A 26,982-nucleotide genomic window follows, 5' to 3' on the forward strand; every position below is an offset into this window, starting at 1 on the left:
AAACGATACCAAACGGGTGATGGAACTGGGGCGTCACACCCCATGCCTGGCTGGGGCAAAGAGCTTCTGGGAGCCCCAACGGTGCAGGACGGGCTTCTGCAATTTCTTACCACCCACAGGAAAGCCAGGAAGCTTATTTAATACCTCAGAATAAAATCACATATCCAAATTTACAAATTTGGGCCCAAATACTTAGCTTTCAGTCAATGAGCTCTTTGTTTTGTGTGGCCAAGGTCTGAATTCTTTCCCTATTTTGCCTTCCTAGCTGTGCTGATAAAATATTCTGGATACTTTTATTTCTGGTTTTGGAAGAATAAGGTATTTTTTGTCTTCCCCGGGTGTCAGTCAAAAGGAAAATGTTTACCAGATGTCTGTGTACGTAACCCCCTTTGAATCACTTCCCTGCAACCATTTCCTCTGCTCTTTTGCCTTCGCTTAAACACTGACATCGCTTTGTTTTCTCAATGGGACTGAAGTGATTAGAGAACAGAAATTCCCTCTGACTTCAAAGGCAGGGTTAGAGCCGCAGGGCAGATTGTTTCTCGTACTCTGCAGAGCTGGAGCCACCGTCTTGGAGAACCTGAAGTTGGAGTTGACCCGGGAGCACATGCCCGTGGTGTAGTAGGAGCTCCCGCACTCGTGGGACCAGAGAGGGCTGCAGGCCTGGGGGAGAAAATCAAGCATCGAGGATGGGTTTAAAACTGCCACTTTTTAATTGCTGCTTTGCAAGGCTGTCCTCTCCTTTGGCATCTTTTTCCCCATGGAAGGTGAGGTTTCTGAGCCCCACGGTGCACACAGCATATATAAAAAGAGGTGTATTTGCATGCCTTTACATGCTTTTGTACATGCATCTGGTTTTGCATGCCTTTACACGCTGATATACATGCACCCTGCAGCGACCTCTCGGCGCAGGGAGGCCAGGCTGTGCCGAAGCCCCCGTTCCTCACCAGAAAGCTGTTGTCCTTGGGGTTGGTAGCCAGGCTGAGGCCGAGACGCATGTTGTCCTTCCGCTCGGAGACGTTGGAGAGCGTTACCCGTCCTTCGGAGAGAGGATGTGGTTAGAGATGGCTGCTGGGCAGGGATGCCGGGCACCCAGCCCACGTCCCCGTGGTGCTCCCTGGCATCTCTGGAGCAAGAGGGAACCCAGCTGAACAGCTGGAGGAGAGCTGTCTCTGCCTACTTACACTGCAGACTTTGTGCTTTTGCTTTTCTTTGGAAGCAGTTGTCAAGATAAGAACTGGTTTTTTTCTTAGATGCCACAACAAAGAAAAAGAAAAGTCTTCTAGGGAATTAAGCTGTGAGTCAGAGACGGCATCTCTTACGTAGTCAGTCCTTAGGAAGAAACCTCTCTGAGTGGCTCTAGCATCTTGTCTTTTATTGCCAGGCCAGCAGGCATTTGTGCATTGCTTTTGTTTCCCATGTCATAGCTCAGGAACTGGGAACAGCCCCCAGGGCAGCCCTGTCTTTCTGTTAACGCCAATATCATTTAGCTGTGACTTGAATGCTGCCTAACCCAGCCATTCCTCCACTTCAGGGGGCAACGCAGCTCCCCGTGAGCCAGGGCTCCCCTTTGCTGTTTTGCCTGAGAAGCAAACTGAGAAGGAGGAAATCAGGCAATTAATGGTAAAATTGGGGGGTTGGTTTCTTTGCCTGTGGCCTTTGGAAGTTTCTTACTGAGGTTTAAACTGAGTGGAGGCTCAGAAACTGAGCGCCACAACCCAGAGCTCAAAGGAGCTCAGCCCAAAGCTGAGCACCTTCCAGCAACCCCTTGCTGCTCCCCTACGGACCATCTGGCTGCAGCCCTGGCTCTCGCCTGCACGCCCTGAGCTTGCTCTCACCCGCTGTCTGCATGCATGCTGCAGCAAAGCCAGAGAAAAAGGGGCTTTATCTCACATTATAAATCCTCCAGGATCCTGGCTGCAGATGCTGACACCCTGCTGTCCTGCTCTGGTACCCAGGTATGCTGCACCTTGCGACCGCAGCTCTGCGGTGGGAAGCAGGATGCTCCCAGCCAGCTCCTGCACCCGCTGCCTGCTCGGCATGGGAAGGGCAGGGGCAGAGCCCCAGACCCACATCAGCTCGTGCTTCTCCACACTACAGTCATCTCTGCTGTACGCTCCCTGTCAGCTTGGCATCCCCACCAGGCAGCTCTGCGTCTGGTTTTACTCAATGGATTACTCAGTGGATTGTGCTAACTGGACAAGTTAATTGGGAAAAAAAAAAAAAAGGATGTCCTCATGGAACTGATCTTTTAATTTGAAACTTGTTTCCAATGGAAAAAGGATTGCTTTTTAGCAAGATTCAAATTTACACACACAAGAGAGAGATTTCCTTGAAGAATCTTGATGTTCTCATAGCAAATAAAAAAAAAAAAGGAAAAAAGAAAACAATGTTTTAAAAAAATAAAAGATTTGGAGCCAATCAATCAAATATTGCAGATGATCCAAAGTTCCCCCTCCCTTATCAGCTCTGGTAGAAACCCAGGAGGGTTCAGATTCATAATGATGAAAAATAAAGTGAGAACAGCTGCTCCAGTGTTAAAAAATCCCAGAGCTTGCCCCCAAAGCCCAGCGATGCTCCTCAGGACCATGAGAAAGTCCCCGGCTCTCACATTCCCCACTGAGACAGGGACATGCCCTTTGGGCATCCCACTTTGGGCAGCAAAGGGGACTTGTCCCCCCCGTGCCTTGCACTGCCCCGACCAGGGGAGGGCACGTCCCGATGTCGCAATATTGTGCTGTCGGCACGGTCGGTGCTGTTCCAGCCCGAGAAATCCTGAGAAACCAGTCGCTCTATCCCTCCAGGGAGATGGGATTGGGATGTCTGTGGGACCAGAGCACCCGCAGGGTCTCTCCTTCTGTGACACAGCAGTGATGGGGCCTGGGGGTGGTGGGGCTGGTTGATAATTCCCCAAATACCAAACCCGCTGGGAGCTGGGATGCAAAACTCGTCTGTGTCCAGGGAACCAGCTGCAGTGGGCACGTCAGCCCAGCATTCCCTGGAGAGGGAATACAGACACCGCCACGTGCAGTCGGGTATTTGCTAGTGGCACCATTATCCATGGATAAGTTTATCCTGATCATTTAATAAACCAGTTCAAGCTATATTAAATAAGTAACTTTTTTTACTTTATTCCAATTTGCTTGATTGTACCCTAACGCTGCTTAAAGCTCAGCACCGGGAGTAATGTGAACACCTGAAATAATTCCTTATCTAAAAATCCTCCTAAAACATGCAGTCCTCATGCTTTTGGGGACAATCTGGGCAACGCAACAGGGTGCATCTTTACAGACCAAAGCACTGATAAAAAGCATCGTGTTAGAAATGCCCAGTTCCCCTCACTGTTCCGCGGGTGTGTGGTACCTAGGTTGAGTTTGGTGCAGTTGCTGTGGGTGTCGCTGGTCACTGGGCACTTGTAGACATCTCCTGTCTTCTGCTGGCCATTGGTTTCGTAGGGAGCTCCCACCACCAGCCTGTAGGAAAGAGGGGTCCATCAGTGCCCAGAGACTGGATGGGAGGCACGGGAACAAACCCACAGCCACTGCCAGAGGGGAACCCCCCTGCCCTGGGAAAAAGGATTCCCCAGCCCAGATCCCCAGCTCATGGTTTGAGAGGTGTCAGGAGAAGGTCCCTTGCTGGGGGGATGCCATCATTCCCCTGACCTGACTCAGTGCAAGCAGCAAAAGCATTATTTTGACTTCCCCTTCGCACGACAGCAGGCAGCAATAAGCCGGGGCTGATGACTCACTGTTGCTTGGAAGTAATGCCCATCAGATGCAATGGGGGCAGAACAAATGTCTAGCAGCAAGCAAGGTCTGCAAAACTATCTGATGGCACGGGGTGGAGCAGGGGACCGCCATCACCACCTCAGGTCATGACCGGCACCGAAAACTTCAGCATCTGTCTGAGGTCCCGTGGTGGGCACAGCTGGCCCCGGGGTGGGGGGAATGGAGGTGTCTATTCTCACTGCTGCTTCAGGTAGGAACCTTTTCATGCCAGGATTGCCTTCAGGACATGGATGTGTAGGAAGGAGTCCTGCCTAGCGATACCCAAAGGAATAGCAACGAGCTGGTATAGCAGTGACAGCGACTCACGCTGGGATCCACAGGGAATTTTCCCCACTAAAAAGGTGAAAAAGTGAATTTGGAGGAGTTTTGCTCCAACTTGGGGTTGTTCACTTGCGAGCAACCTGGAGCAGTACGTTAGGATCCCCAGCTCAGCGGTGTGTGAGGACCTTGGGCATCTATCTGTTCTTTAAAATAAGAGGAGCTGATAAAAACGCATGCACCCACCAAGGGTGGGTGTAGTTGGGGTGTATCTGGGACATTGCAATCATTTTTTGCACTTTTTCTTGTGGACTTGACCAGAATAGTACAAAACAGCAAACCAAAGGAGGAGGAGAGCAGGACTTGAGGAATTTGACCATTCCTTCCAGGCTAGTTCAAAAATACCCTGAAACACGTGTTATTGGCGTCTTCTGCTCCCAATGTGTTAGCCCAAAATAAATCTGCCCCATTGCTTTTTTACTTGCAAAATCCTATCGGTGGATGCAACCGTCCAAGTCTGGATCGCCAGATAAACAGGACCGCTTTTGTTCTGCACCGCCCTACCCAGCAGCTGGCAAAGCGACCATCCCCAGCACAGATGTTCCCTGTTAGACCAGAAATGGTCATTTTTTCAAAATTCCATTTCTGCAAAGACACTAAACACTCATTCTTTTATTCCATCACTATAAAACGGAATTGCTCACCAAATTAAAAGCTCCAAAATCTAAGCGGCATTTAAGGATTCTCATGGAAATACTTCCTGTCTTACAGCTTCATTGCTAACGAGGAGATTAATTAGGGGAAAATAATAACCATCTGGAGCCATCCTCAGTAGCAACCAGAAGCTCAGGGCAGTCTGGTACCTTCTCCCTGACTTGTACAAGAAGCCTTGCTCATGTCCCTCTGCCTCTGCCCCACTATCAATGCCTGTTTGCTCATGGTCAGAGAGGGGGGGAAGGTGAAAGATGTGAAATGTAGTGAAAGGATGTGGGAGGGGGAGAGAAAAAGACTTTGAAGGTGAGAAGAAATACAGGTTGAGACACCTCAGAAGAGGATGTTCTCATTTTTTAATTCTCAATTCCTAAAGAAGAATTTAACACAAATGGGATCTAACATGAACTTCTTGGTGCAGCTCCACCTGGGTGTGCCTCGCCCCTGGCCCCAGCAGAAAACCCTATCTGGGACTTTCCCAGTAATTAATAGTCACATAATAATATTATCACACTACCCATTAATAAATACTCCCGAACAGCAGCGGTTATTAGGTCAAAGCATCTCTTTCAAATGCGAGACGATCACGAGGGCAAGCCACCCACTGCCCCAGTTCCCCAGCCCTACGTCAGGGCTAGAAGCTCAAAGAAAGCCCAAATATTTACAGACGCTGCCATGAATGCAAAAGGGTTGTGAAGCTCATGAAACCAGAATTTTTGTCTCCCAAAGACAATGGCATTGTTTTCCCTTTTTGGTTAAATTTAAATGATTAATTAGCTGAAGCTGTCAAATTCTCATGGAAACTTGGCAGCTCAGGAAAAGACTTTTCCAGCTGTTTGAAAGGTGCCGGTTTCAGGGATGCTGTAAGTGTTCGCCAAAGTCGGCTGTCAGAGATGCTGCTCTACTCACCAGCTCACAGGTTGCTTACAAACCTCTTCCTTTACTTCATGGTTTGTAAACCTGTGCTCTAATGTGTTTTTTTTCCTTAAGAAAAAGAAGAAAAAAAGTCCCATCCCAAACCACCCAAATCCAACTGGAGCATTCTGCCACAGAAGAGAGCCATCCCCGGCTCCATCCCAGCTCTCCCCCTCTCCACGCACCCTTGGGTCACCCCAAATCTCCTCCCTCGTACTCCCTGGAGTGTTGCAATCCCCCCGCCCCAGCCTGATGCTAAACAAGCAAAGCCCTCTGCAAAGAGCGAAGCGGCAGGCCCTTGCGTCATGGCTTGGCCAATAAATGAAGATTTAAAAGAAAATAAGAACCAAACAAGCCCGCCCTCGCCTTCCTTTTCATGTACTCCTTATGGGGAAAACAAAAGCAAAAAAAAAGGATGAAATGTGAAAAGCGCAGACTGCTCAGAGCAACATGTCTGAGGACATATTTTTAACTTTCATCCTGGGAAAAAACAAAAAAAAGGAAAACCAGGCTGCTGGTGGAAATACCCAAGGAGCTTCTGCTCTGTCTGTGCAGTGAAGGGAGTGGAAACCCAATTTCTGCTTTGCCAGCAAAGCACCCATACTGGGTCTTGCTTCCAGTGCCTTGCCTGGGCTGGGGATGGGACGGCTGTGTCTGTGGCTGCAGGGGGGCAAGCCTCACATCAAACATCAAAATGATGTGTCAAGCTCAATTTGCATTTTTTTTGCACTGTTTTAAATTATTTTTTTACATGGGCACGAGCAGTGTGCGCAGTGCCAGGGCAACATAAAACCCAAGCACTGCTGTACTTCGGTGTCTAAAACAATTAGAGTCACAGCTGCTCGGTCCTGATTGAATTATTGGGGTATTTTTTTTCCCTTAGTCAAAACATTATCTGGTGAAATTCCCTGTGTCACAGACATTAAATCATGCCAGTTATCTCAGTACTGAACCCAAAAAATTATGTTTGGCTGGAGCACATCTCCCAGAAAAACATCCGTCCCTGATTTGAAGGCATCAAGCGATGGAGAAGCCAGCATTTCCCTGGGAAATTTGTTGCAGAGTTGAGTGCTTAAAAATTTGTGGCTATTCGGGTGTACCTCCAGCATCTTTGCCCAGAGGTAGCTCAGCCCCTTGCCCCATATGCATGATGATCCCACACCCCAGCTGAAGGGTCCACCAAATCCATCAAATTCCGGACTTTTTAAGGGAATACCCCCCCCCCCCAGCACAGCAGGCTCCCTGGGTGCATTGCGGAGAGGTTGCAAAGCTCATTTTGATCCTTAAGATATTTTGATTAAATGGAAAGAAATCAGGAAAGGAAGGTATGTCTAGCTGGTGATCCGGGAATGCAGGGATTAGGGAGGAACGGAGAAGCAACTATGCTTTTCACAGGATTTTTCAATCAATGGGACACTTAATCTCCTGTAAAGCAAATTCACTTGCACTTAATTTATTCAAGATGGAACTGGATGAAGAAGTGATTAAGGAGGTTCAGGAAAGGGAAAGTTCAGCTGTGGAAAACTTTAAATGGGATCGGGGCTCCTTGGAGGGAGTGTGACAGAGGAATGGACTTTGAAATGTTTTTCTCCACATTGGCAACAGTGGAAAAAAATACCTAGTGGGAGTCGAAGGAGAGGTAGAAACAGAGGTGGAGTCAATGAGATGGTGGCACAGGAGGATGTGGGACCTGAAAATGAGTCCTTGGTCTGACAGCAGCTTTCTGTGTAGCCACTAGCAAATCATTTCATCAATTTCTGGTCATTTTTTCATCCTTAAATATGAGACAGCTCCACTGAAGAGCACAGGCAATGCAGGACAGCTCAGCTGATGGTGAGGATCCCATCGCCTTGCACGGGCAGCAATGGGCAGACTGCTGCTCCGGCCAGTTCTGCTCACCACGAGCAGCTAAAACCTGCGTGTTGGATATCAGAAGATGACAAACCAATTTTTTTGTCTCTCTATGGAGCAGTCCCATGGGCCAGGGGCAGCCAGGGAGGGAGCTTGAGGCATCCAGGAGAGGAGCGCAGGTTGGCAGCGAGAAGAGACATTGGGTCTGGGAGCACCAACAAGCTGTCCTGATGTGCACTGGGTTAACAGTGTGTTAAATAATATCAACTGGGTACATTCAGCAAGCAGTTTTGAAAAGGCACAGCACACAAAGCCAGGAGCGATGCAAACCTTTGCTTTCCCACCTGGCAGCAGCAAGATGTTTCACCCAGCCTGGGAACCAAGGCCGGGGCGGAGGAGGAAGAGGATGGTTACAACAGGAAAGTATTTGCACTGTCTGTATCAGGTTTCCATTACCCTCGGTGAGGGACAATGTCCCCTGGCACTGCCACCCAGGAGAGGATGCTCCTCTTGTCCGTGGTTGTTTCATTCACATCCCTCTCTCCTGTACGTAACATCATCTCATCCTGATCCATTCCTGATCATCTCCAGCCCTCGCGCTGCTTCTGGGCTGACATCCTTCACACAGCTCTGGAGGGGCTCTTCTCCAGCACCCAGCTTTGGGCTGACTCATGGCCAACGAGCCATTCAGGCTCATTATTTAGTGGTGGTTGCAGGGGAATGTTACACCATTTGCAAGATTGTTTTGCCCATTAAATACCTGATAAATCATTCCTTGGCAGAAGCATTCCCAGTGGAGGCATTAGAGCCTCTTGCTCACTCCCAAGTCTCCCTGTGCTCCCCATATTACCCCAATTAATAGACAACCTACTAATGACAGAGCAGTTGCAGTGCTCCATCCCCATGTTTGGTGAGTTTTAGGCGATTTCTCTCCCAAAACATAGTGCATCCTTGCTTTGAGGTTTGGGTCCCACTGAGCCCACAGTGCCCAGCGCAAGCAACCAGGTCCAGACCCTGACCCACTCCTGGGCATGTGGCTTTGTCCCCATCCCTGTCCCTTCCTGTCCCCTCCTGCTTCTGCACAGGGAGTGCCTGCAGGAGGCTGTCCATCTGCCACCGACATGCACAAGCACCCTCGGTTGTTGTTTTTTTAAAGGCTGATCAACGTTTTCTCTGCTTTATAACAAACCCTCTCATTGCAAAATGAAACATAAACACAACTGTAATTTACCCAGCTGTTCTGTGCACCGGGTCGAGCTGGGAATGGATGCTCCTAATTACACAGCCCGTTCCCACAGCGCGTCTGTAAACCCCTCCCGTGGCCAGGCAGGACCTGGCGGGCCATCTCCCCCTACACCGAGTGGCCACATGGCGGGAACAGCCCCAGGGGACCCAGCACCAGGACACGGAGGAAAGCAGGATCCAAGCCTCACGTGCTGCTGCAGCAATTACACAGACATCGCCGTAAGCAAAATTACCGGAGTGCTCCTTAAAATAGCAGACGACGGGCGTGTTGCAAAACATGTCTGAGGAACTCGCAGAATATTGTGGTCAGCAGTAATGATACTTTCTTATTTTTCCTGGTGTAATTTTTTCCCTTTTACTTAGGGATATTGTAATAAGGAAGTGTTTACAGGCGAGGTCCATCAGTGATTCTTGGCCCAGCTGTGGGTTTCCACTGCAGCATTTGGAGCTACTGATCGATGCTCTCTGTAGGCTGCACGTGTCCATCAGGACTCATGCAATCCCTGGCTTTCTTCTGGAGGTTTCCAAAGCAAACGCTGATCTGTGACTCCAGTTCTCACCAGGTGCCTCCTGCTTTCCCCAGTCACCCATTACCACCTGCTAACAGCATTTGACGGGGGGGGGGGTTCTCCCACCCACACATTTCTGCATTGGAGGCACCATTGGGTCACCGGCTCCAATATCACAGCACCATCCAGCTGCCCTTCGGTGCTCTGACACCAGGGCCCCAAGCCCCCAACTCTAAATAATGATGTGACTGCAAAGGCCTTTTTATGGGTGAATAATATGGGCTGGGAAGAAGCAAGGCACCCTTCCTCCATATAGATCTTCATAAGTGAGGGTATAGATATTTTGCAGCACACGTGTATTGTGGTGGCACAGGCAGGACTTGGTGTCGCTCCACCTCCAGCCTCCCCCAGTCTCACTGCAGCAGGGGTGCTGGGGTCTTAAGGCTGCACCTGGATGCTAATGTTATGGTGCAATGAGGATGCTTTAAAAAACACCAAGGAGACAATTTTCTTCTGTGCACCAAGGGCCTGGTTGCTGAAGCTTGTCCTTGATGTGCCTCCTCCAGCTCTTCCTAAAAGTCCTGGTGCATCTCAGAGGGGGAAGCCCACCCAGGCATCACAGCAAGCAAAGAACAGAATCATTAAGTTTGGAAAAGACCTCTAAGATCATCAAGTCCAACCTTCAACCCAACACCACCATACCCACTAAACCATGTCCTGAAGTGCCTTGTCTACGTGCTTTTTTAATACCTCCAGGGATGGTGAGTCAACCACTTCCTTGGGCAGCCTGTTCCAATGCCTGACAACCCTTTCAGTAAAGAAATTTTTTTCTAATATCCAATCTAAACCTCCCCTGGTGCAACTTGAGGCCATTTCCTCTCGTCCTATCACTAGTTACTTGATAGAAGAGACCAGTACCCACCTCACTACAACCTCCTTTCAGGTAGTTGTAGAGAGTGATAAGGTCTCCCCTCAGCCTCCTTTTCTCCAGACTAAACAAGGTAGGTTAGGGAATGCTGTTCTTGCCGCAGCAGTTTGGAAAGCCTGGGGTAAACCCGCAGGGTTGGGGCAGAGGAAATTTTCAGGCCCTTGGAGTGGGGAAGGTGAGGTGGAGAAGCTGGGGAGCTCAGAAGCTGTGGAGCTGCTGCTCTCCACTGCCTGGATTTGTTGTGCAGCCCAAATGCCCATTTCTGCATGTGCCTCCTCTTGGGTCCCTTGTGGAAAAAAATACCGAGCGCAGTTTTGCTTTTTCGCTGGACAGGCTGGCAAACCTTTTCCTTCCTCTTCTTGGTTGGTAGCAGGCTGAAAGAGTGTGTCAGTGGAGTGCAGCCTGGGCTTGCCTGAAAGCAGATGTCCTCCTGCAAGCCCTACAGCAAGCAACACAAGACCACATCTCTTTTTCCAATTAGACCAAATGCTTTCTAAAAAAAAAAAAAATAAAAGAAATAAAAAGGCCTAACCTTGCAACTGATGCAAACTGACCCTGGAGTCTGCGATAACCATACTGCTTTATGGCAAGAAAGATCTGCCCTGGGGATGTCAGATATCCCATGTCCTCCAAGGCACTCCAGGAAGGTGCCGGGCAAGGACAGACCAACCCATGGAGCAGCCCCAAAGAGCTCAGCGATGCTAATAACAGAACCTATGGGATTTTCTGGAAAAAAGGCCATACTGTGCCAAAAAAGGGACAACCCCTGAACACAGGAGATGGGGTGGGCTGCTACAGCATCCTGCACCCGGCACCCAGACTGTGCCTGCAGCTCTGGCGTGGTGGGAGGGAGAGCCAGGAGCAGACATTATCCCCATGCTGGAGGAATGCTTTGCAGTTATGTACCCTTTCACCAAAATAATCCAAGCTCTCGGGTACTGGCCAAACCACAGGAGAATTACAGCCAAGAAAGCCTCTCGCAGTAGTAGGGAAATAGCAAACCCTTTAACTGTTTTTCCAGATCAGCACAATTATAGCTTTAAATCCACCAAGCAGATTTTTCTCTCTTCTCCCTCCTCCTTTTCCCTTTGGCCGCACTCCGACTGGAAACGTCATGTCTGTGCCTGGAGCAGCCGCGGGGATGGGGGCTCAGGGCTGCCCCCCTCCAGGGATCCTTGGAAGGGGGAAGTTAGCCCTGGGGTGCTTACAAGGGTGAACTCTTGCTGAGGGCAGTGGGGAACTGTGCACAGGGAGGGGTTCAAGAGGACCAAATCCTGTGCCAAGGCTTCACAGCACCCCTTTGCCACAAAGCGGGGTCAGGACAGCACGAGACATGAACTCAGGAGGGAGAGAGCAGCTAGGGAGCATCCAGCATCCCAAATGCTAGATCTGCAGCCCTTGAAGCCCATCCAGCTGCCAGCACAGCTGGGGTCCTGCTCCCCAGCCATGCCACCTTGCCAGCAGCATCAGCGAAGCCCTGGCCTCAGCCAGCTCGGGAATGCTGTATTTATTGTTTTTACGGCTTCTGAAGGCTAATGGATGTTTATTCCCAGGGCTTTCCTTCCACAGCCAGCTCTTCTCGAGCGTCATTTTTTACATAGCTGGAAACTTTCAATCTGCAGACACAAGCCGGCGTGGGGCAGCAGTCCCGGCACTCGCTGCGTGGAGCATCATGGCTGCTGCCGTACGCCCTGTGGAGGCACAACCTGCCCCCTGGACCCCTTTTCCTCTCCTGCTTCTGTACTGGAGCATCTGGTGGCAATGGAAAGCTGAGGGCGGTGGTTGGCACGTCCTCCCGTGCACGTGTGGGAGGAGGGAGCGGGTCCTTTTGTCCTTCTTTAGGGAGTGACACAGCTCCTGCCCATGGGATGATGGGGAGCAATCAAGAAAAGCAATTGGGAGAGGGGAGATGAAAGATGGAGGGAACTTTTTTTCCCTTTTTCCCCTGAGGTTGGGCCTCTAAGAACATTTTTCCCCCAAACTCAATGTGATTACAGTTTGTGTTTGCCACAAACATCCATGTGCGGCATGAGAAGAACGCAGATGGGATCTTCCACGTTTGAGGGACATATGTCCCATGTGCATTTGTGGAAACTCTACATGTTTGAACACACTTATTTTGCCCAAGTAAATCCATCCACAGCAACAAACCTGCCTGGACTCATGTGATTCACACCTTAAATACCCCCAAAATGGCATGAACCAAAGCGTGACTTGGGGGAGAGGAGCAGCTCCAAGCCAACTCACCACTTCACGTCAACACCATGATCATCTCTGCCCTTACAGTAACTCCCTCTCCTTCTGCCAAAACTCCTGCCAGGCCACTTTGCCCCAAGCACAGCAACACGGGGAGTTCCCATTTCTCCCAGGTTTCACCCAAGATGCCCAGTCCTGGGGACCGGGGATGCTCAGACCCTGTAATGCCTGGCACTGCTTGCCCTGCCTGCATTGGGAGCACTCCAGGGCAGGGCAGCCACTGTACGAAGCTACATTGCACGTTAGGATGAGTTTTGGTAGCCTGTTGTCATTTTTTCCATTCACATACTTGGAGAAGACACTTGGGTTGCACCTTCAGCTTAATGAAAAAGGGAGAGAAAATGTTGAAAGGGAGGTCTGAAAGCTACTTGCTGCTCTGGAAGATGGTGAGCAGAGAAAAGCCACCCCACAAATCGATGAGATTTTCAAGCAGTATATATCCAAGTGTTTTTTCCCCTGGAGTTTAATAATCTGAATTCTTTCCTCCCAGATTTTCCACTATCAGTGTTGCCATTACAGCCCCCTTGGGCAAATGACCTGGCTCCTTTCTCGAACAGTTAGAAAAAGGGAAATAGTCACGACTAAAAATATACCTAGAGAATATTATATATAAGTTTGTATACACTCAAATATGCCTTTACACACACATCCATATATATATATATATATAAAAATATATAAAAGCTGCTTTGAAACCCTTCTAAAACCATCTACACTAGCCAAAAGCAGCATTAAAAGACTCAGACTGAAGGATAGGTGCCAAAGTCCTCAGATTCCACATTTGGTATTTGGCAGCCGGGTCGCTGCACGTTTTGTTATAACCATCGCTCCTATATGAACCACGCTTCTGAGATAACCATTTAGTTTCTCTGAGCTCTTCTGCATTTCAGTGGATTTTATTGAACTCCTCAGGGCCATACTCAAAGGTGCTTGTCTGGCTTCTGCATTACCAGTAACTGGGGTTTCATCTTAGCATCTCCATTTCTTCTGCCTCCTGCCAGCTCCTGGGGTTGGCCAAGGCTCCACACAATTATTATCCTGCTCACTCTGTACGTCCTTGGTTTATACTATAGATGTTTTGTTTGTTCAGTCATTTATCCTTTAACCAGAGTGAGTCACGTTGGCTTCATTTTTTAACTGGGTACACATATTTAATAGACATTTTGTACAACATAATTGCATATTCAAACAGATGCTGTACTTATGTATATACATACACTCATACTGTGCAGAGAACATCTATTTTTTTCATGCAGAGGAACCGACAGAAGAAAAAACTACAGCTGTGTCCTGCCCGATGTTGGCAGGAGAGATGTGAGAAGGGCCAGAAAGAGCCAGAGCTGGTCTTTGCTCCAGTGTCCTGCTGGGAAAGGAAGAAAAATCCTCCCTTTGCCAGTCCCCAGGGAAGCCAGCCCTTCACCACCCCATCAGTGATGGTGGCAGCTCAAAGGCATGAGGAAAAAGCATAAGAGTCCCCAAATGGCATGGGAATTGCAGATCCTCTGCTGAGGTGCAGCCAGGATCATGCCTAAACCAGCACCTATAGCTACAATTAGGCTGAAAATATTTTAAAAAAATGGGTATTTCCCACCAATCTCCGCAGGGCCTCTCCCTCAGAGAGCTCACTTTGGGCAGAAATCTCTGCAGAGCAGCAAAACCAACCTGTGCAGGCACTGAACACCCAACAGCTTAGCTACTGCTGCCATCCCTGCCTGGCAGGGAAACCAAACCTCGAGGGGCAGGACAGAATTGCACCAGATCCCTCATAAATGCCTTGGCCAGGATGTCTGCAAGATGGGCCAAGGGATGGGACAGGCTCAGCCGCATCCATGCCCTGCATGTCCTGCCCAGGGGTGGGCAAAGACAGTCCTTCCTCAGGAGCAAGGCTTAGCTGTGGTCCCAGGAGGGTTTCCCACCAATGGCATCTATGGATATCATTTTTGTCATTTGAGGAGCATGGTGGCACACCATCACTTTGGAGCAAGGCACCTGCATATCATTCACACCCAGTTACGCTGTTCTCCTCCAAGGGGAGACTTTTAGCATGTTTAGGATGAAATGAGTTACAGAAAAGGGATATTCTCCAGAAGCAGAGGCAGGGAGGAATGTGATAGCAAAGTCAGTTCCTGTTCCTTATCTGCTTTGGAGAACCGTGATCTCTGAACAGCCTTTCCTGGGCTTAGCCCTGACCTGGCAGACAGCTCTGTGGAGCTGGAGTCGCTTGCAGGAGCCAGGGCAAATATAACCAGATTTGGGGGGTTTTGGATCCATTCCTGATAGAAAAATATTTCACAGCAGAGGTCTGTGCAAATGAAGAGCTCACATGGCCTGAAGCATCAGATCAGTTATCCTGGAGAGCATGGTCCCCATCCCACCATCTCACAGACATGCCTGGGCTCTGTGCAGAAGCAGGTGAGGGATGGAGACACCAGGCTGGGCTGAGATTCCCTTAGAAATTAAGCACATGGTGCTGCCCAGATGTGCTCCAGCATTGCATGAAGGAAGATGAGGATGGAAGACTTCATGCCAAGCAGAGTAACATCATCCGTTAACATCAGCTGTCACTACCCAGGTCTTGAGCATGGGACGTTGGAATTTGCTTTATTTACTGGAACTACTCAACAGCCGTGTTTATGCTGTGCTCCAGTGGCTTCAGCCACAAGCAGTTGTGCTGTCATGCTGCCCAAAATTCTTTATCCCCCCCAAAAAGCATTTCTTTGGGTAAATATCCACGTTCTCAAGCGAAGAAAGGGTGGAGGGCTGTGTCCTATGCCAGATATTTCTGGCTTCTGGCTTGTTATGTGTAAGCTGGCCAGCTGGGAAACAGTCCCATAGCACACATTCATGGACAGTGAGGATGAAAAGAATCCCAAGAGTCCACCTGGTCCCCGACACAGCCCCAGGCAGGGTCAGCTATAGGAGAAAGCTCCCTGACTGCTGTGTGCAAACCTGCTCAAGGACCACGGGGATGTGCCCCTGAGAGGATGCTCTGATCCCTGGCATGGTCACGCTTCTGGAAAGACTCATCCCGTCCATGAGCAGCCCTGCATTCAGTCTTGAGCTGAAGCAGTGGAAAAGCTCATCACTGCCGTGCAAATGTGAGTCTCTGAACTTCAGAAGGGATACTGGGTGCTAAAATACCTGCTCAGGACCCATCTCTGCAATGGGGCAGAGGCAGCTCCATGGGCTGCACCCCAGGTAACTCCCTCCCTTCCCAGCCCATCCCAGAGCACACAATCCCAGTGGAAAGCTGAACCTTATTCCACCATTCAAAGCTTTATGAATATTAACTTGGGTCTCTGCTGGACGGCAGAAGGAAACCGTGACGCAGAGAGTGCAAATATCAGCGTGGATTTAATTGCAAATGGCTCCCCGGGATGCAGCTGGGAACACCAGAGCCTGGATGGCCCCCACAGCCCCGATGCAGCACAGGGGCCACAGCATCAGCATCACCCCATTAACTGGATGCATGGTACTGTTTGGGAAAAGCACACAATCCTTGCGGGAAACTGGGGCTCAGAGCCAGCAGAAAGGCTCACCAGAACATGCCTGGGTAGCTGGCCCTGACCTTCCATTAAACAGAAGGGAAGCAGCAAGCAGGGAGGTTTCGGGCCGTGCTGATGGCAGCAGGGGAGACCAAGGTTAAAGTCAAACCTCCCTGCTTCTCCTTGCAATGAAATATCAGCTCAGCTTGAGGACACAGGACAGGGTCCAGCCCTGCACCCCCCACCAGCACCAGCAAAAGTCATAGAAAGACAGCACAGGTCTGATTTTTGAGTTTCAGGGGTATCCATCTGCATTAATTCCATGTTTGCTTGCTGCCTTAAGCCTGGCTGTCATCCACCCATGGGGCAGATCCTTTAGCTCCACAGTAATTGAGTTGCAGGGAATTTCATGGGCTTTTGAGCTGCCCTCATCACTGCAGCATCCAGATGTGCTTCTGGAGAGAACCAAGGGTCTCTGCCAACATCTGCGCAGGATCCCCCAGCAGGGATCAGCCCTGGCAAGGAGCAAAACCTGCCATGAAACCCAAAACCTGAACAAAGCCGATCCGAGTTTCATCTTGCACTCCTGATGGACACAGCCAGGTCTGAGCACTTCTGCAGACTGCGGCACTTTGGTGGAAACTACATAAAATGGGATGGCCTCAACCCAAAATCCAGATGGGTTTCCAGCAACTGTCAGAGGCTGAGGGGCCCCGGGGCACCATGAACCTGCCTGGAGCAAAGCTCCATGCACAGCACCTACCACCGAGAGGCAGCTGGGCAGGAGCCAGAGCACAGCACCCTCCATACACATACACTTATCAAATACAAAATAGACTGTTATCCCCCTCATAAAACTCATTTTTTTGAAAGGAATAGGTTTTCTATTCTCTACTTTGCCCATGCTGGCTTGGCACCAGCATCACCAAGAGCAAACCTCAGTTTCCCTTGGAGCCACAGCACTGCCCATCCCAAACCAGTTGTTGGAAGGGGCAGGAGGAGATATTCAGCGTTTTGGGTAGGTTGCTTTACACCCCTTCCTCTTCAGAGCCCGGCGCAGTGCTCACTTACCATTTCTTCCCCCCAATATCATGCTGCTGCACCGTGTAGCCAAAATACGCTTCCTTAGAGCCAGCTATAATTTTGGGCCTCTTGGTGTCAATGTTGAAGGTGTCGCTGAACCCTGGGGAGAGAAGAGAAGGATTCTGTTAGCCAAGGTGCTGAGATAGTAGGAGAAAACACTTTTGTACTGTGGTCAGAGACTGAACAAGTCACTCCAAGAGGCTGTGCAGTCTCCACCCATGGAGATACTCAAACCCCAACTGGACACAGCCCTGGACAACCTGCTCCAGGTGACGCTGCTTGAGCAGGAGTTGGATGAGACAACCTCCAGAGGTGCCTCCAACCTCAACTATCCTGGGAATGCTGCTCCCCCAAATTGTATAATATGCCCCAGGAGGGTCCTACATGAAACAGAGGTGGTTTTAGCCCGTCACAGCAGGTCTGTGGCACAGCATTCCCACAGCCAGCCAGGATGGAGAGGAGGCTGCAGGATCCAAAGCACACTAGCTCCACCTCACCTGCAGCCACCCAGCGCCCCTCTCTCCACCACTGAGCCTCTAGGGAGTAGCCAGCCCCAAGGTTGCAGCTTTAAATGGGTTCATTTAGGGTTTACAGGCCACAGCTGCACAAGCCCTAGAGGGCAGCTCCCTTCCCCAGCCCACCTTCAAAGGGGCTTCACCCTGGCAGGCACCAACGTGCTCCTCGGGGCCGCTGAGCTGGTGTCTACCCCTGCTACCAAAGCAAAAGTGTGTTTCTGGTTTATGAGAAAGGAAAAAGTATTTCATAGAATCATTTAGGTTGGAAAAGACCTTCAAGATCATCGAGTCCAACCATCTTCCATGCCACTAAACCATGTCCTGAAATACCCTGTCTACTCGCTTTTTGAATATCTCCAGGGATGGTGACTCAACCACTTCCCTGGGCAGCCCATTCCAATGTTTGACAACCCTCTCAGTAAAAAAATTTTTCCTAATTTCTAACCTAAATCTCCTTTGCCTCAACTTGAGGCCATTTCCTCTTGTCCTATCTCCACCCACCTGACAGAAGAGACCAGCACCCACCTCACTACAACCCCCCTTCAGGCAGTTGTAGAGAGCGATAAGGTCTCCCCTCAGCCTCCTCTTCTCCAGACTAAACAGCTCCCTCAGCCGCTCCTCATAAGACTTGTGCTCCAGGCCCCTCACCAACTTGGTTGCCCCTCTCTGGACACACTAGAGCACCTCCATGTCTTTCCTGTAGTGAAGGGCCCGAAACTGAACACAGGACTCGAGGTGCGGCCTCACCAGTGCCGAGTACAGGGGAACAATCACCTCCCTGCTCCTGCTGGCCACACTATTTCTGATGCAGGCTAGGCCTTCTTGGCCACCTGGGCACATTTCTCCTCTAGGCTGCTGTAAAAGTGAGTCAGCTGAAGCCGGGGCTGCCAGGACAGGCATGGGGGGGAAGAAGAGAGCACCTTCCTCCCCTCTGACATCTCCCCTGTGACAGACAATGCCGCTCTGCAACGCTTTGCTCCTCCAGCTGTGGAGCAGCAGCTGCTCATGGAGGAGATGGCCATCACCATGTCACCACCCAACCCAGAACGGACCACGGGCTGGGGGTACATAGAAAATGTGTGGCCACACCAGACGTGACCCATCTGTAGCCCATCACCCAGCTTGGCTGTCCCCATGGGCTACCTCCTGCTGTCCCCAAGGGTTTTGCAGTACCAAAGAGTCAAAGCTGGGATTCACTTTTCCTGTGCAAGCAAAAGCTGGTGCCACTGGGAAGTTTGCTACGGAGAGGCATGTCGCCGAGGATGGTTGCTCAAGCCAGGATGGGGTGATTTTTAGGCTTTGTCCTCTCCCCAGTGCTGCTCTGGAGGATGCCCCTTCCTGCAGGACAGTGGGAGCAGGATCCCTGGCCATGGCATCCCAGCTCCGGGGAGCCCGGTGCTCACAGCCCACACGGGTCAACCTTCAAGAGCAATTTGCTTGTCAGGGAGCAAATCTTGGGGGATTGGTCTGGCAGCTCCTCCCTCTGCCAGGAGCCAGACCCAGGAGCAGGGTGTGCAGATGGGGGGGGGTCAAGTGAGTCTCCCCAGGACTGGGGTGTTTTGGGGCTGCCGGAGATGCCCCTTTGCCCATCCATGGGTGCAGGAGCTGCCCCAAATTATGCTCACAGCCCTCCCCGGGTGCATTCAGTGAAGAAATTGGCTGGGGGCAAAGACCACCCCCGGGCAGGGGGGAAGAGCACTATCTGTGCCAAGGAGCTCTGGCACTGCATTGCCTCTATTACTGGTGGCTGCAAAACGCTGCAGCCACCCATGTCCCATGGTCCATGTCCCATAGTCAGCAGGTATCAGCCTGTCCTGGTTTCAGCTGGGATGTAGTTAGCTGTCTTCCTAGTAGCTGGTACTGTGCTGTGTTTTGAGTTCAGTATGTGAAGAATGTTGATAACACTGATGTTTTCAGTTGTTGCTCAGTAGTGTTTAGACTATAGTCAAGGATTTTTCAGCTTCTCATGCCCAGCCAGGGCACCTGACCCAAACTGGCCAACAGTGTATTCCATACCATGGGACGTCCCATCTAGTTTAGGAACTGGAAAGGGGGGGGGCAGGGAATCACCACTGGGGGACTAGCTGGGTGTCGGTCGGCGGGTGGTGAGCAATTGCCCTGCGCATCATTTGTACATTCCAATCCTTTTATTACTACTGTTGTCATTTTATTAGTGTTATCATTATCATTATCATTATTAGTTTCTTCTTTTCTGTTCTATTAAACCGTTCTTATCTCAACCCAGGAGTTTTACTTCTTTTCCCGATTTTCTCCCCCATCCCACTGGATGGGGGGGAGTGGGTGAGCGGCTGCGTGGTGCTTAGTTGCTGGCTGGGGTTAAACCACGACACAGCCCATGATATCCCGGTGCGCATCTTAATCCAGAGACACACACACTTTGTCTCAGGCCAGCAGCACACTCAAACCCTCCATGGGTGCAAACTCTTCATGGCTTCTACGAGGAGGTGTATTTTTCTCAACAACATTATTTTCCCCAAGGGTTTGCTTAAGCAGAGGGGCATGGCCCAGGTTCCAGCAAGGAACGACCGTGTCAGAGATGGTGCTGCAGGGATGGATACTGATAGCCAGGATATCCCGGCTCTTCGTTTGCCTTTGGGCAGAAAGTAGCTGCTCGATGGTTCATACAAATAAAAGATCTCAGCATCCTTATTAAGGATGGCTTTAAAAGCAGCAGAAGGATCACGTTTGGTATTTATAGGGGCATAAAGGGGTTGTCGACAGGAGAGATTGGGAATGCTGCTTCCCAGGCAGAAAAATTCAGGATGGAAAGTGTTTTTATAGGTAGGAATGTTAGGGATAAACCTGATTTTTTGCAGTCATAGGAACAAGTCTGCAACATTGGCTCCATGAGCAGAGAACTGCAGAGTCTCGCCAAGGAGAGCTGAGGTAAGGAGCTTTAAAATCCTACAAAAAGAAATTCTAGAAAGCAGGGGGGGAAAAAAGGAGACGGGGGGATGAGAGCCAGCATATTTTGTGGTAGATTGACCTTATTTAGCATTACAAAACAAATTAAAACCTCCTCTGAGTTAACTGTTACCCAGTGGAGAAACACAGGCCAGGACCGGCCACTGAGAGGAGTGATGGGCAAGGGGAGGGGGGGGAGGTCGTGGGGAGCTGGAGGCACCCTGGGGTGTCACATTGCTGCCACCAGTGAGATGGGGTGACACCCTGGACCTGGCTGGAAGAATGGGGTCTTTTGGGGAGGGTGGGTTGTATTTCAAGCAAGGTTCAATTCCAGGTAATGCAGAGGCATCTTTATCACTTGAGTGCGGAGCAAGTGTCAGAGAGGATAGGATGGGTTTTCTTCTGATTTCTTGCATTCAGCAGAGTTTCTCTGATTTTGTACTGCAGAACCCCAAGCAGAGGTTTTTGGGGAGCGGGAACACTGGGACAAGTTGGGGACACCCATCCCATGGTTCCTTGCTTTAGGACTCCATTGTGCAGCTGTAGCCTCCTGCAAAAGGCAGCCAGGCTGGTCATGAAAAGCAATATAAACCACCAAATAAATAGCAAGAATGCTTCATTAAGTGCAAAGGTCTGAAGCGGGGGGAGCAGGGAGAAATGCTGCAAGGGGCTTGTACCGCTCACCGTGCCAAAGCATCCTGCTCGTGGCAGGTAGTGGGGACTGGAGGAGGTGATGGAGCTGGAAAAGCAAAATGATCTGGAGAAAGTTTCCAGGCAATGGATGGCACAGGGGAGGAATTTCAGAAACCCAACAGATGTGGGTGCATTCGAGGCAGTAAGAAAAAAACCCACAATCAGAGAATATTTGAACTGGCTTAAACTAATGGGAGCTTTTTGAGAGGTTGTCAAGGAGATTTAGCAACCCGAAGAACCGAGTCTCATTTTCTTGTCAGGAGTGACATCACTGTCATAAATAAGTGACCAAAAGCCACATGTTTTGCTTGTGATGCTGCCAAGGCAGGAAGCCTCAAATACCTCCTTTCTGAACTGGAGCTTCTGTTGAGTCCAAACTTTTGATTCTTGTCAGGTCAAATATTGAAAAGAAAAAAAATAACACACATTTGGGTAACAATACTGGGAATAAAAGCCACCTTTCCTGCCAAAAAGAATAAAAATAAGTCCTCCCTGTAAAGGAAACCTTCTGGAGGGGGATGCTCTCAGGGCCCCAGCACCATCCTCCTGCCCATACCTCTGCCCATGCCTCCTGCCTCCATCCTTTGGGCAGGCAACTGGATTCACTGCTGGCAAAGGGACTCCGGGAAGGTGCTGTAACGCAGCCTAGTGGCACTTGTTGTGATGCCCCAAGTCTGCTTCTGCTGCCGTGAGATGTTTGGGGCTTTAGCTCACTGCCTTTGCTTCAAACCTTTGGAATTTAAGGAGGTGCAAGCTGGACAGTGGAGGTGCTGGGAAAATATCTTTTTTTTCTGACCGTGAGGAAAATGCACTCAATTTTTTTGACTGCATGGTGCAAACCCAGCCTGTTTCTCTGCCCTCCACTTTCACAGCTCAAGACAGAGTTTCTGGAGAGAGGCTGAGCTGACACGGGGCAGTGACACAGTGGGAGAAGCATCTCAAAGGCTGGGGCTGAGTCTGGCCCATGAGAACCTATGTCCGGATCCACATGGGCTCTTCTGCTGAATTCCCCAGGGTGAAGGCAGCTTGCCTGCTGCTGGGCTGCTGCAGGTCCCCAGGGGCAGCACAGGAGGACACATGGGATTTGAGGACACTACAGGTGACCCAAGGAAAAGGGTATGAATGGGACACAAGAAGAGCACATGCCACGCCGGGGCTCCTGCTTTCTTGCAGGGATGAGCAAGCTGTTCACTGGAGGAGCCCGGGAGCATGTGGTGGGGGGAAAACTCACATCTGCCAAAAACGTGGAGCGTGCCAGGGTCAAACAGCTCGGTCTGGCACTTTGAAACTTGCCTTGCTGCTGTCGCTCCCGCTTCCTCTCTCATTGCTCAAGCCCCCGCAGGAGATGCGAGCTCTGCGACGGGGCAACGAGTCCATGGACACCAGCATCGCCGCTGTGACCCCTGCATCCTCAGCATCCATAGGGATGCCACTGGCCACCCAGCGCTGGGCTGGGCTCCTGTGACCCCATCCCCACCACCACATGGGCTTTGGCATCATCGGATGCTCCTCTGCAACCCATCTGCCATGCATATTAGTTTTTCTTTTCTTAGGATTGAAATATTTGTCTTAACTAGAAAACGTTTAAGCTTGATATAGGGTGTTTGGGCAAAAAACAGCAGGCCCTGAGAAGGAGCAAGGGGGTCCAAATGTCCCTGTGCTTCCCTCTAGTTTTAATTCCTATCAAGCGCTCTTTGCTGAATGAGATGCTGAAAGCACCAAATTCCTCTCCAGGTCGCTATCTCAAAGCCAGCGTTTGTCATCAGCTATTAGGAAACAACCCGGGGTTTGGTGGCTGCTGCAGCGGTGGATGGCGAGCCAGGGAATACTGAGGATGAACAGAGGATCAGTCATCGACAGCTCGTGTGTTGTAACATTCCTGGTTACCCACAAAATCTCTGACAAACAGCCCCGGGGCGTTAGCCACACAAGTACCTTGTGCTTCCATAATTCCAGCTTTCTGGCCCCCCAAAAGCCAGGAAGGAGCCATTTGATGGCCACCTTTTGCAGCCCTAAGGAATGTGTTGATAATGCATTTGCAGTGCATTCATTAGCAATAACACATATGGCATCAGGTATAAATAGCAGCAGGTCTCTGACCCCCCCCTTTCCCAGGGAGATGCCAGGAAAGCAATAGATTGTGGGGGGCATTGTTGGGGGGGGGTGGTGGCTTCTCAGAGCCCCATGCACCTCAGGGGGGTTGTTTAATGGACCTTCCCTGGCCAAACCTTGGCCAGTGGATGGACAACTGGTAGGCGGGGAGGTGCAGTCCCTCAGCCCCACTGTTGGGGCTGTGCAGCCACCCAAAATTAAGCACCCACCATCAAAGTCTGGACTGGAGGGTCCCTTGGGAACCCACCTGCACAATCCCAAATGTGGCCCATGGAGCAAGCATGATGGTTTTACCATTTGGTGACCCTTTAGAGAGGGAAGGAGCCAACTACTTTCTCTGGAAAACTAAATCAGCGAAGGAAAACAGATGCATGGTCTGACACAAGGGAAGTCATCACATCTCAGCGCATCCTCCCCGGATCCTTCTGGAAGCCGCAGCTTCCCTGCCAGTGCACGGTGTCAGCAAGAAACTGGGTGATCCATGGCCACTGAATGCATTTATTTTAACAAGCCGTGGCTCAGCACCCCTTGGCTGGGCTCTCTCGCTTTTGACCCAGAACTGCTCCCTGCTTGCACCAAAGCCTCGGGGAAGAGAAGCTGGCCTGATCCAAAGTTTAGGGAAACCTTGGGTTGTCCCCAAGACAGGCTGTGCATGGAGGCATGGCGCTGGGGTCCCCAGCCCTGCAAGGTGGCTGCTGGAAGGGCACCGGCTGCCAAGTGCTGGCATCGCTCGTCTCCTCCCTTGGCACTGAATAATCATCAGGCAATCGCCGGGGATGCCACGGTGCCTCCGGGGACTCCCAGCCCATGGGACGATGCAAAAGTGGGGACAGAACCCACGTGCAGGAGGTTCCCCCAGGACCTCTGGAGAGAGCCAGGAGGGGGGGGTTTCCCTTGGGCAAAGCACCTGAGGGTTTGCGGCAGGACAGGCAGCGCTGCCTGCACGGTGAGGGAACCATTCCCAAGGATGCACGTCCCAACCTGGCACTCTCAGCTCAGCCCCGGGCCCAGGGGCTCCTGCACATCGCGCAAACTTGCTTTTAGTCCAGATGGCAAAACACCAGCATTAGTCCCTAGCAAAATATATTGACCGGTAGCCACAACGCATCCTGGTCTGGAGACCACCATGGAGCGCTGGAAGCATTAACCCTTCTCACCGGCACACGGCATTGCCAGCCACTCCAGGCACACGCAGAAACCCCCGTGGGCAGAAACGCTCCCACGGAGGATTTCCCATGCTCAGCTCCATGGGCTCCCATGTTCAGCCCAAGGCGGAGTCGCCGATTTGCCACATCCCCCAACTCTCCTCTGCGATAACCATCATATATCTACAAGCAGCATCTCTTTAAGGGGAGTTGACCCCACGGGTTCGGTTGCCCATGTAAGCATGGCCGGGTCTGTGCCACCATCTCCATGCTAGAGCGATCGGCCCCGGCAGCTCCACGCAGGCAGCCCCGCGCCCCGCCACGCTCGCCGCCGCCATGCAAGGCATACACACATGTTCCCTATTAAGCAAAGAAAGGCAGCTCTGCTGCGGCTTGCTTTAAAGGATTGAGCAGCAGTGCAATTAGAAAGGGGAAAAAAATAAAAGAAGTAAAAAAAATAAAAACCCACCCTGGCGTGCTTTTCCATCAGGATGTTTAGAAATGTTTGCAGTTGCAGAAGCACTGCAGGCTGCCAGGGAGGCGTGAGCTGGTGGCAGTGCTCCTGGTAGAGGGGAAAAGCTCTTTTTTTGCAGCACCGAGCAGTCCCAGACTGGCTGCTCTGAGTCTGGGCTGCGTGCGGGAGGATGCCAGATGTAATTGCAGCAAAAATGACCGGTGCCGGGGAGTCTCTTTCTGCAAGAAGAGAGCCCGAGCATGCCAGCGAGGGGCCAGCAAGAAGCATAAACCCCCCTGCCCTGCTGCAGCCCCCAGCAGGGTTTGTCCCGCACCCACTGAGCTGTAGGAGAGGGACCTGCAGGCTCACCTCCTGAAACCAAATGCTTGCCTAAACCCACTCTTAACTTATTTAACCCCAAGCAATTTTCTTTTGCACAGCCCCCTCAAGTGCGACAGGACAAACCACCTGTGGGTCACAAAAGTTAACTCTAGGTAAAAGGGTCTGGCTTTATTTTGGGGGATTATTTTTTTCCCCCACCATCTGATGCTTCAGAAATATACTAACTAATCCCGCTTCAACTGCAGCCCAGCCGAGGAGGGGGGCCGGGAGGACGCCGTGCTGTCCGCCTGCCTGCCCGCTCATTCCTGGGGAGCCCATCAAAGATCTCCATCCCTTTCAACTCCCCTTCACCCGCCTCAAAGGCACCCGCCTCGCTCCCTCCCTCCTGCTTCTGGCAAGACTTTTCCAACAACAGCCTTATTAACCTTGGACTTTCTCCAGCACCTTTCCCAAACAAGCAAAAGTTATTCCCGGTTGCTTTCCCCTTGCCTGGGGAATTGGGGTGAGTGCAGGAGGGGGAGTGGGTGCTTACCGGGCAGGAGGCAGAGGGAGCAGGCGAGGAGCATCCCGCTGGGGAGGTCCATGGGAGCACCGGCTGCCCTGCTCCCCGGCCCCGAGCATCCGCGGGAGGCAGCCAGCCAGACTGGTAGCCTCGCTCGCAGAGCCCTTTCCTTATCCCCAGCCTTTCCCGGCTCCCTGACAGAAGGCGAGCATTGGGAGGGAGTGGGAGGGACGAGCGAAACTTGTAGGAGGTACAGCAGGAGAGGACGGGAGAGGGGACAGCCTTCATGCGGCCGCGGCACCCTTTAGGGATCGGCTTCCCGGCAGGGCTGTGACAGCTGGGAACTTCAACCCCACAGCAGCACGCTGGTCTTCTCCCTGTGGTACCCCACTGGGGTCCCCTTGGGACCCATCGCCCCAATGGGGGCTTGGTGATGAAAGATCTGTGTGGGGTCACTGATGGTTGTGGGGTGCCACCTCTGTGGGGTGCCACCTCCATTCAGGTGCCACGTCTGCTGGGATGCCACCTCTGCTTGGGTGTCACCTCCCCTTGGGTGTCACTTCTGCTCAGGTGCCACCTCTGCTCAGGCAGATGCCACCTAAGCCTGGGTGCTACATCTGCTCAGATGCCACCTCCAGCTGGGTACCACTTCTGCCCGGGTACCACCTCCACACAGATGCCACCCCCGGGGTGGAAGAGAGCAGGGCCAGTGCCCAACAGCACCGAGGAGACTGCTGTGATGCCACAGGGTACCATGTAGCTCTGGGGCAACTGGTCACACCACTTAGTTTCCCCAGCACCTACCCAGGCATGAGCACGTCTCCGCTGTCATGGGCACCCAGGAGAGCCGGGTTGAGAAGCAAACAGCAAGGGAGCAAAAGGAAAATTGCTAATGAGTGTTTTCTTCCCCTCTGCCAGGGCCACCCTCAGGCATGATGGGGTGCTCCTGCTGCACACAGCTCTGGGGTCAGTATCCCCAATGCCCCCACAACAGTCACCATTGTCATTTAGGGCCCCGTCACCTCTGGGCTGGGCTAAGCAGCCCAAAACACCTGAAGCACAGCAGCATCCCTAGGGTGGGACTTTCTCCCTCCATCCTCTTCCTCCCCAGGCTGGGGACACCTTTTGGAGGAGATGCCCGGGAGGAAGCTCCAGCAGCTCTGGCTGTGGCGAGGCTTTGAGGCTGGGACACAGCCCAAGTGCCCACAGATCAGACCACACAGCCCAACTGGGGCACGTCTGCTGGGAAGGTAGGACCAGCCACC

At 51.4% G+C, this 26,982-nt stretch overlaps 1 protein-coding gene across 1 annotated transcript in view; it reads right to left on the minus strand.

Moving 5' to 3' along the window:
- Nucleotides 1-25,799, minus strand: part of ITGA11 (integrin, alpha 11) — a 49,147-nt gene extending 23,348 nt beyond the window's left edge. Inside the window, exons 1-5 of the mRNA XM_010572119.1 lie at nt 25,748-25,799; nt 17,018-17,129; nt 3,364-3,473; nt 948-1,039; nt 549-663 (exon numbers count right to left, since the gene is read on the minus strand). Of these exons, the coding sequence (XP_010570421.1) occupies nt 549-663; nt 948-1,039; nt 3,364-3,473; nt 17,018-17,129; nt 25,748-25,799 (481 nt within the window). The remainder of the gene's footprint in view (nt 1-548; nt 664-947; nt 1,040-3,363; nt 3,474-17,017; nt 17,130-25,747) is intronic.
- Nucleotides 25,800-26,982: the final 1,183 nt, after the last annotated feature.

The sequence above is a fragment of the Haliaeetus leucocephalus genome, unplaced genomic scaffold (genome assembly GCF_000737465.1).
Source record: "Haliaeetus leucocephalus isolate CR32 unplaced genomic scaffold, Haliaeetus_leucocephalus-4.0 Scaffold339, whole genome shotgun sequence".
In the NCBI taxonomy this organism is placed as follows: Eukaryota; Metazoa; Chordata; class Aves; order Accipitriformes; family Accipitridae; genus Haliaeetus; species Haliaeetus leucocephalus.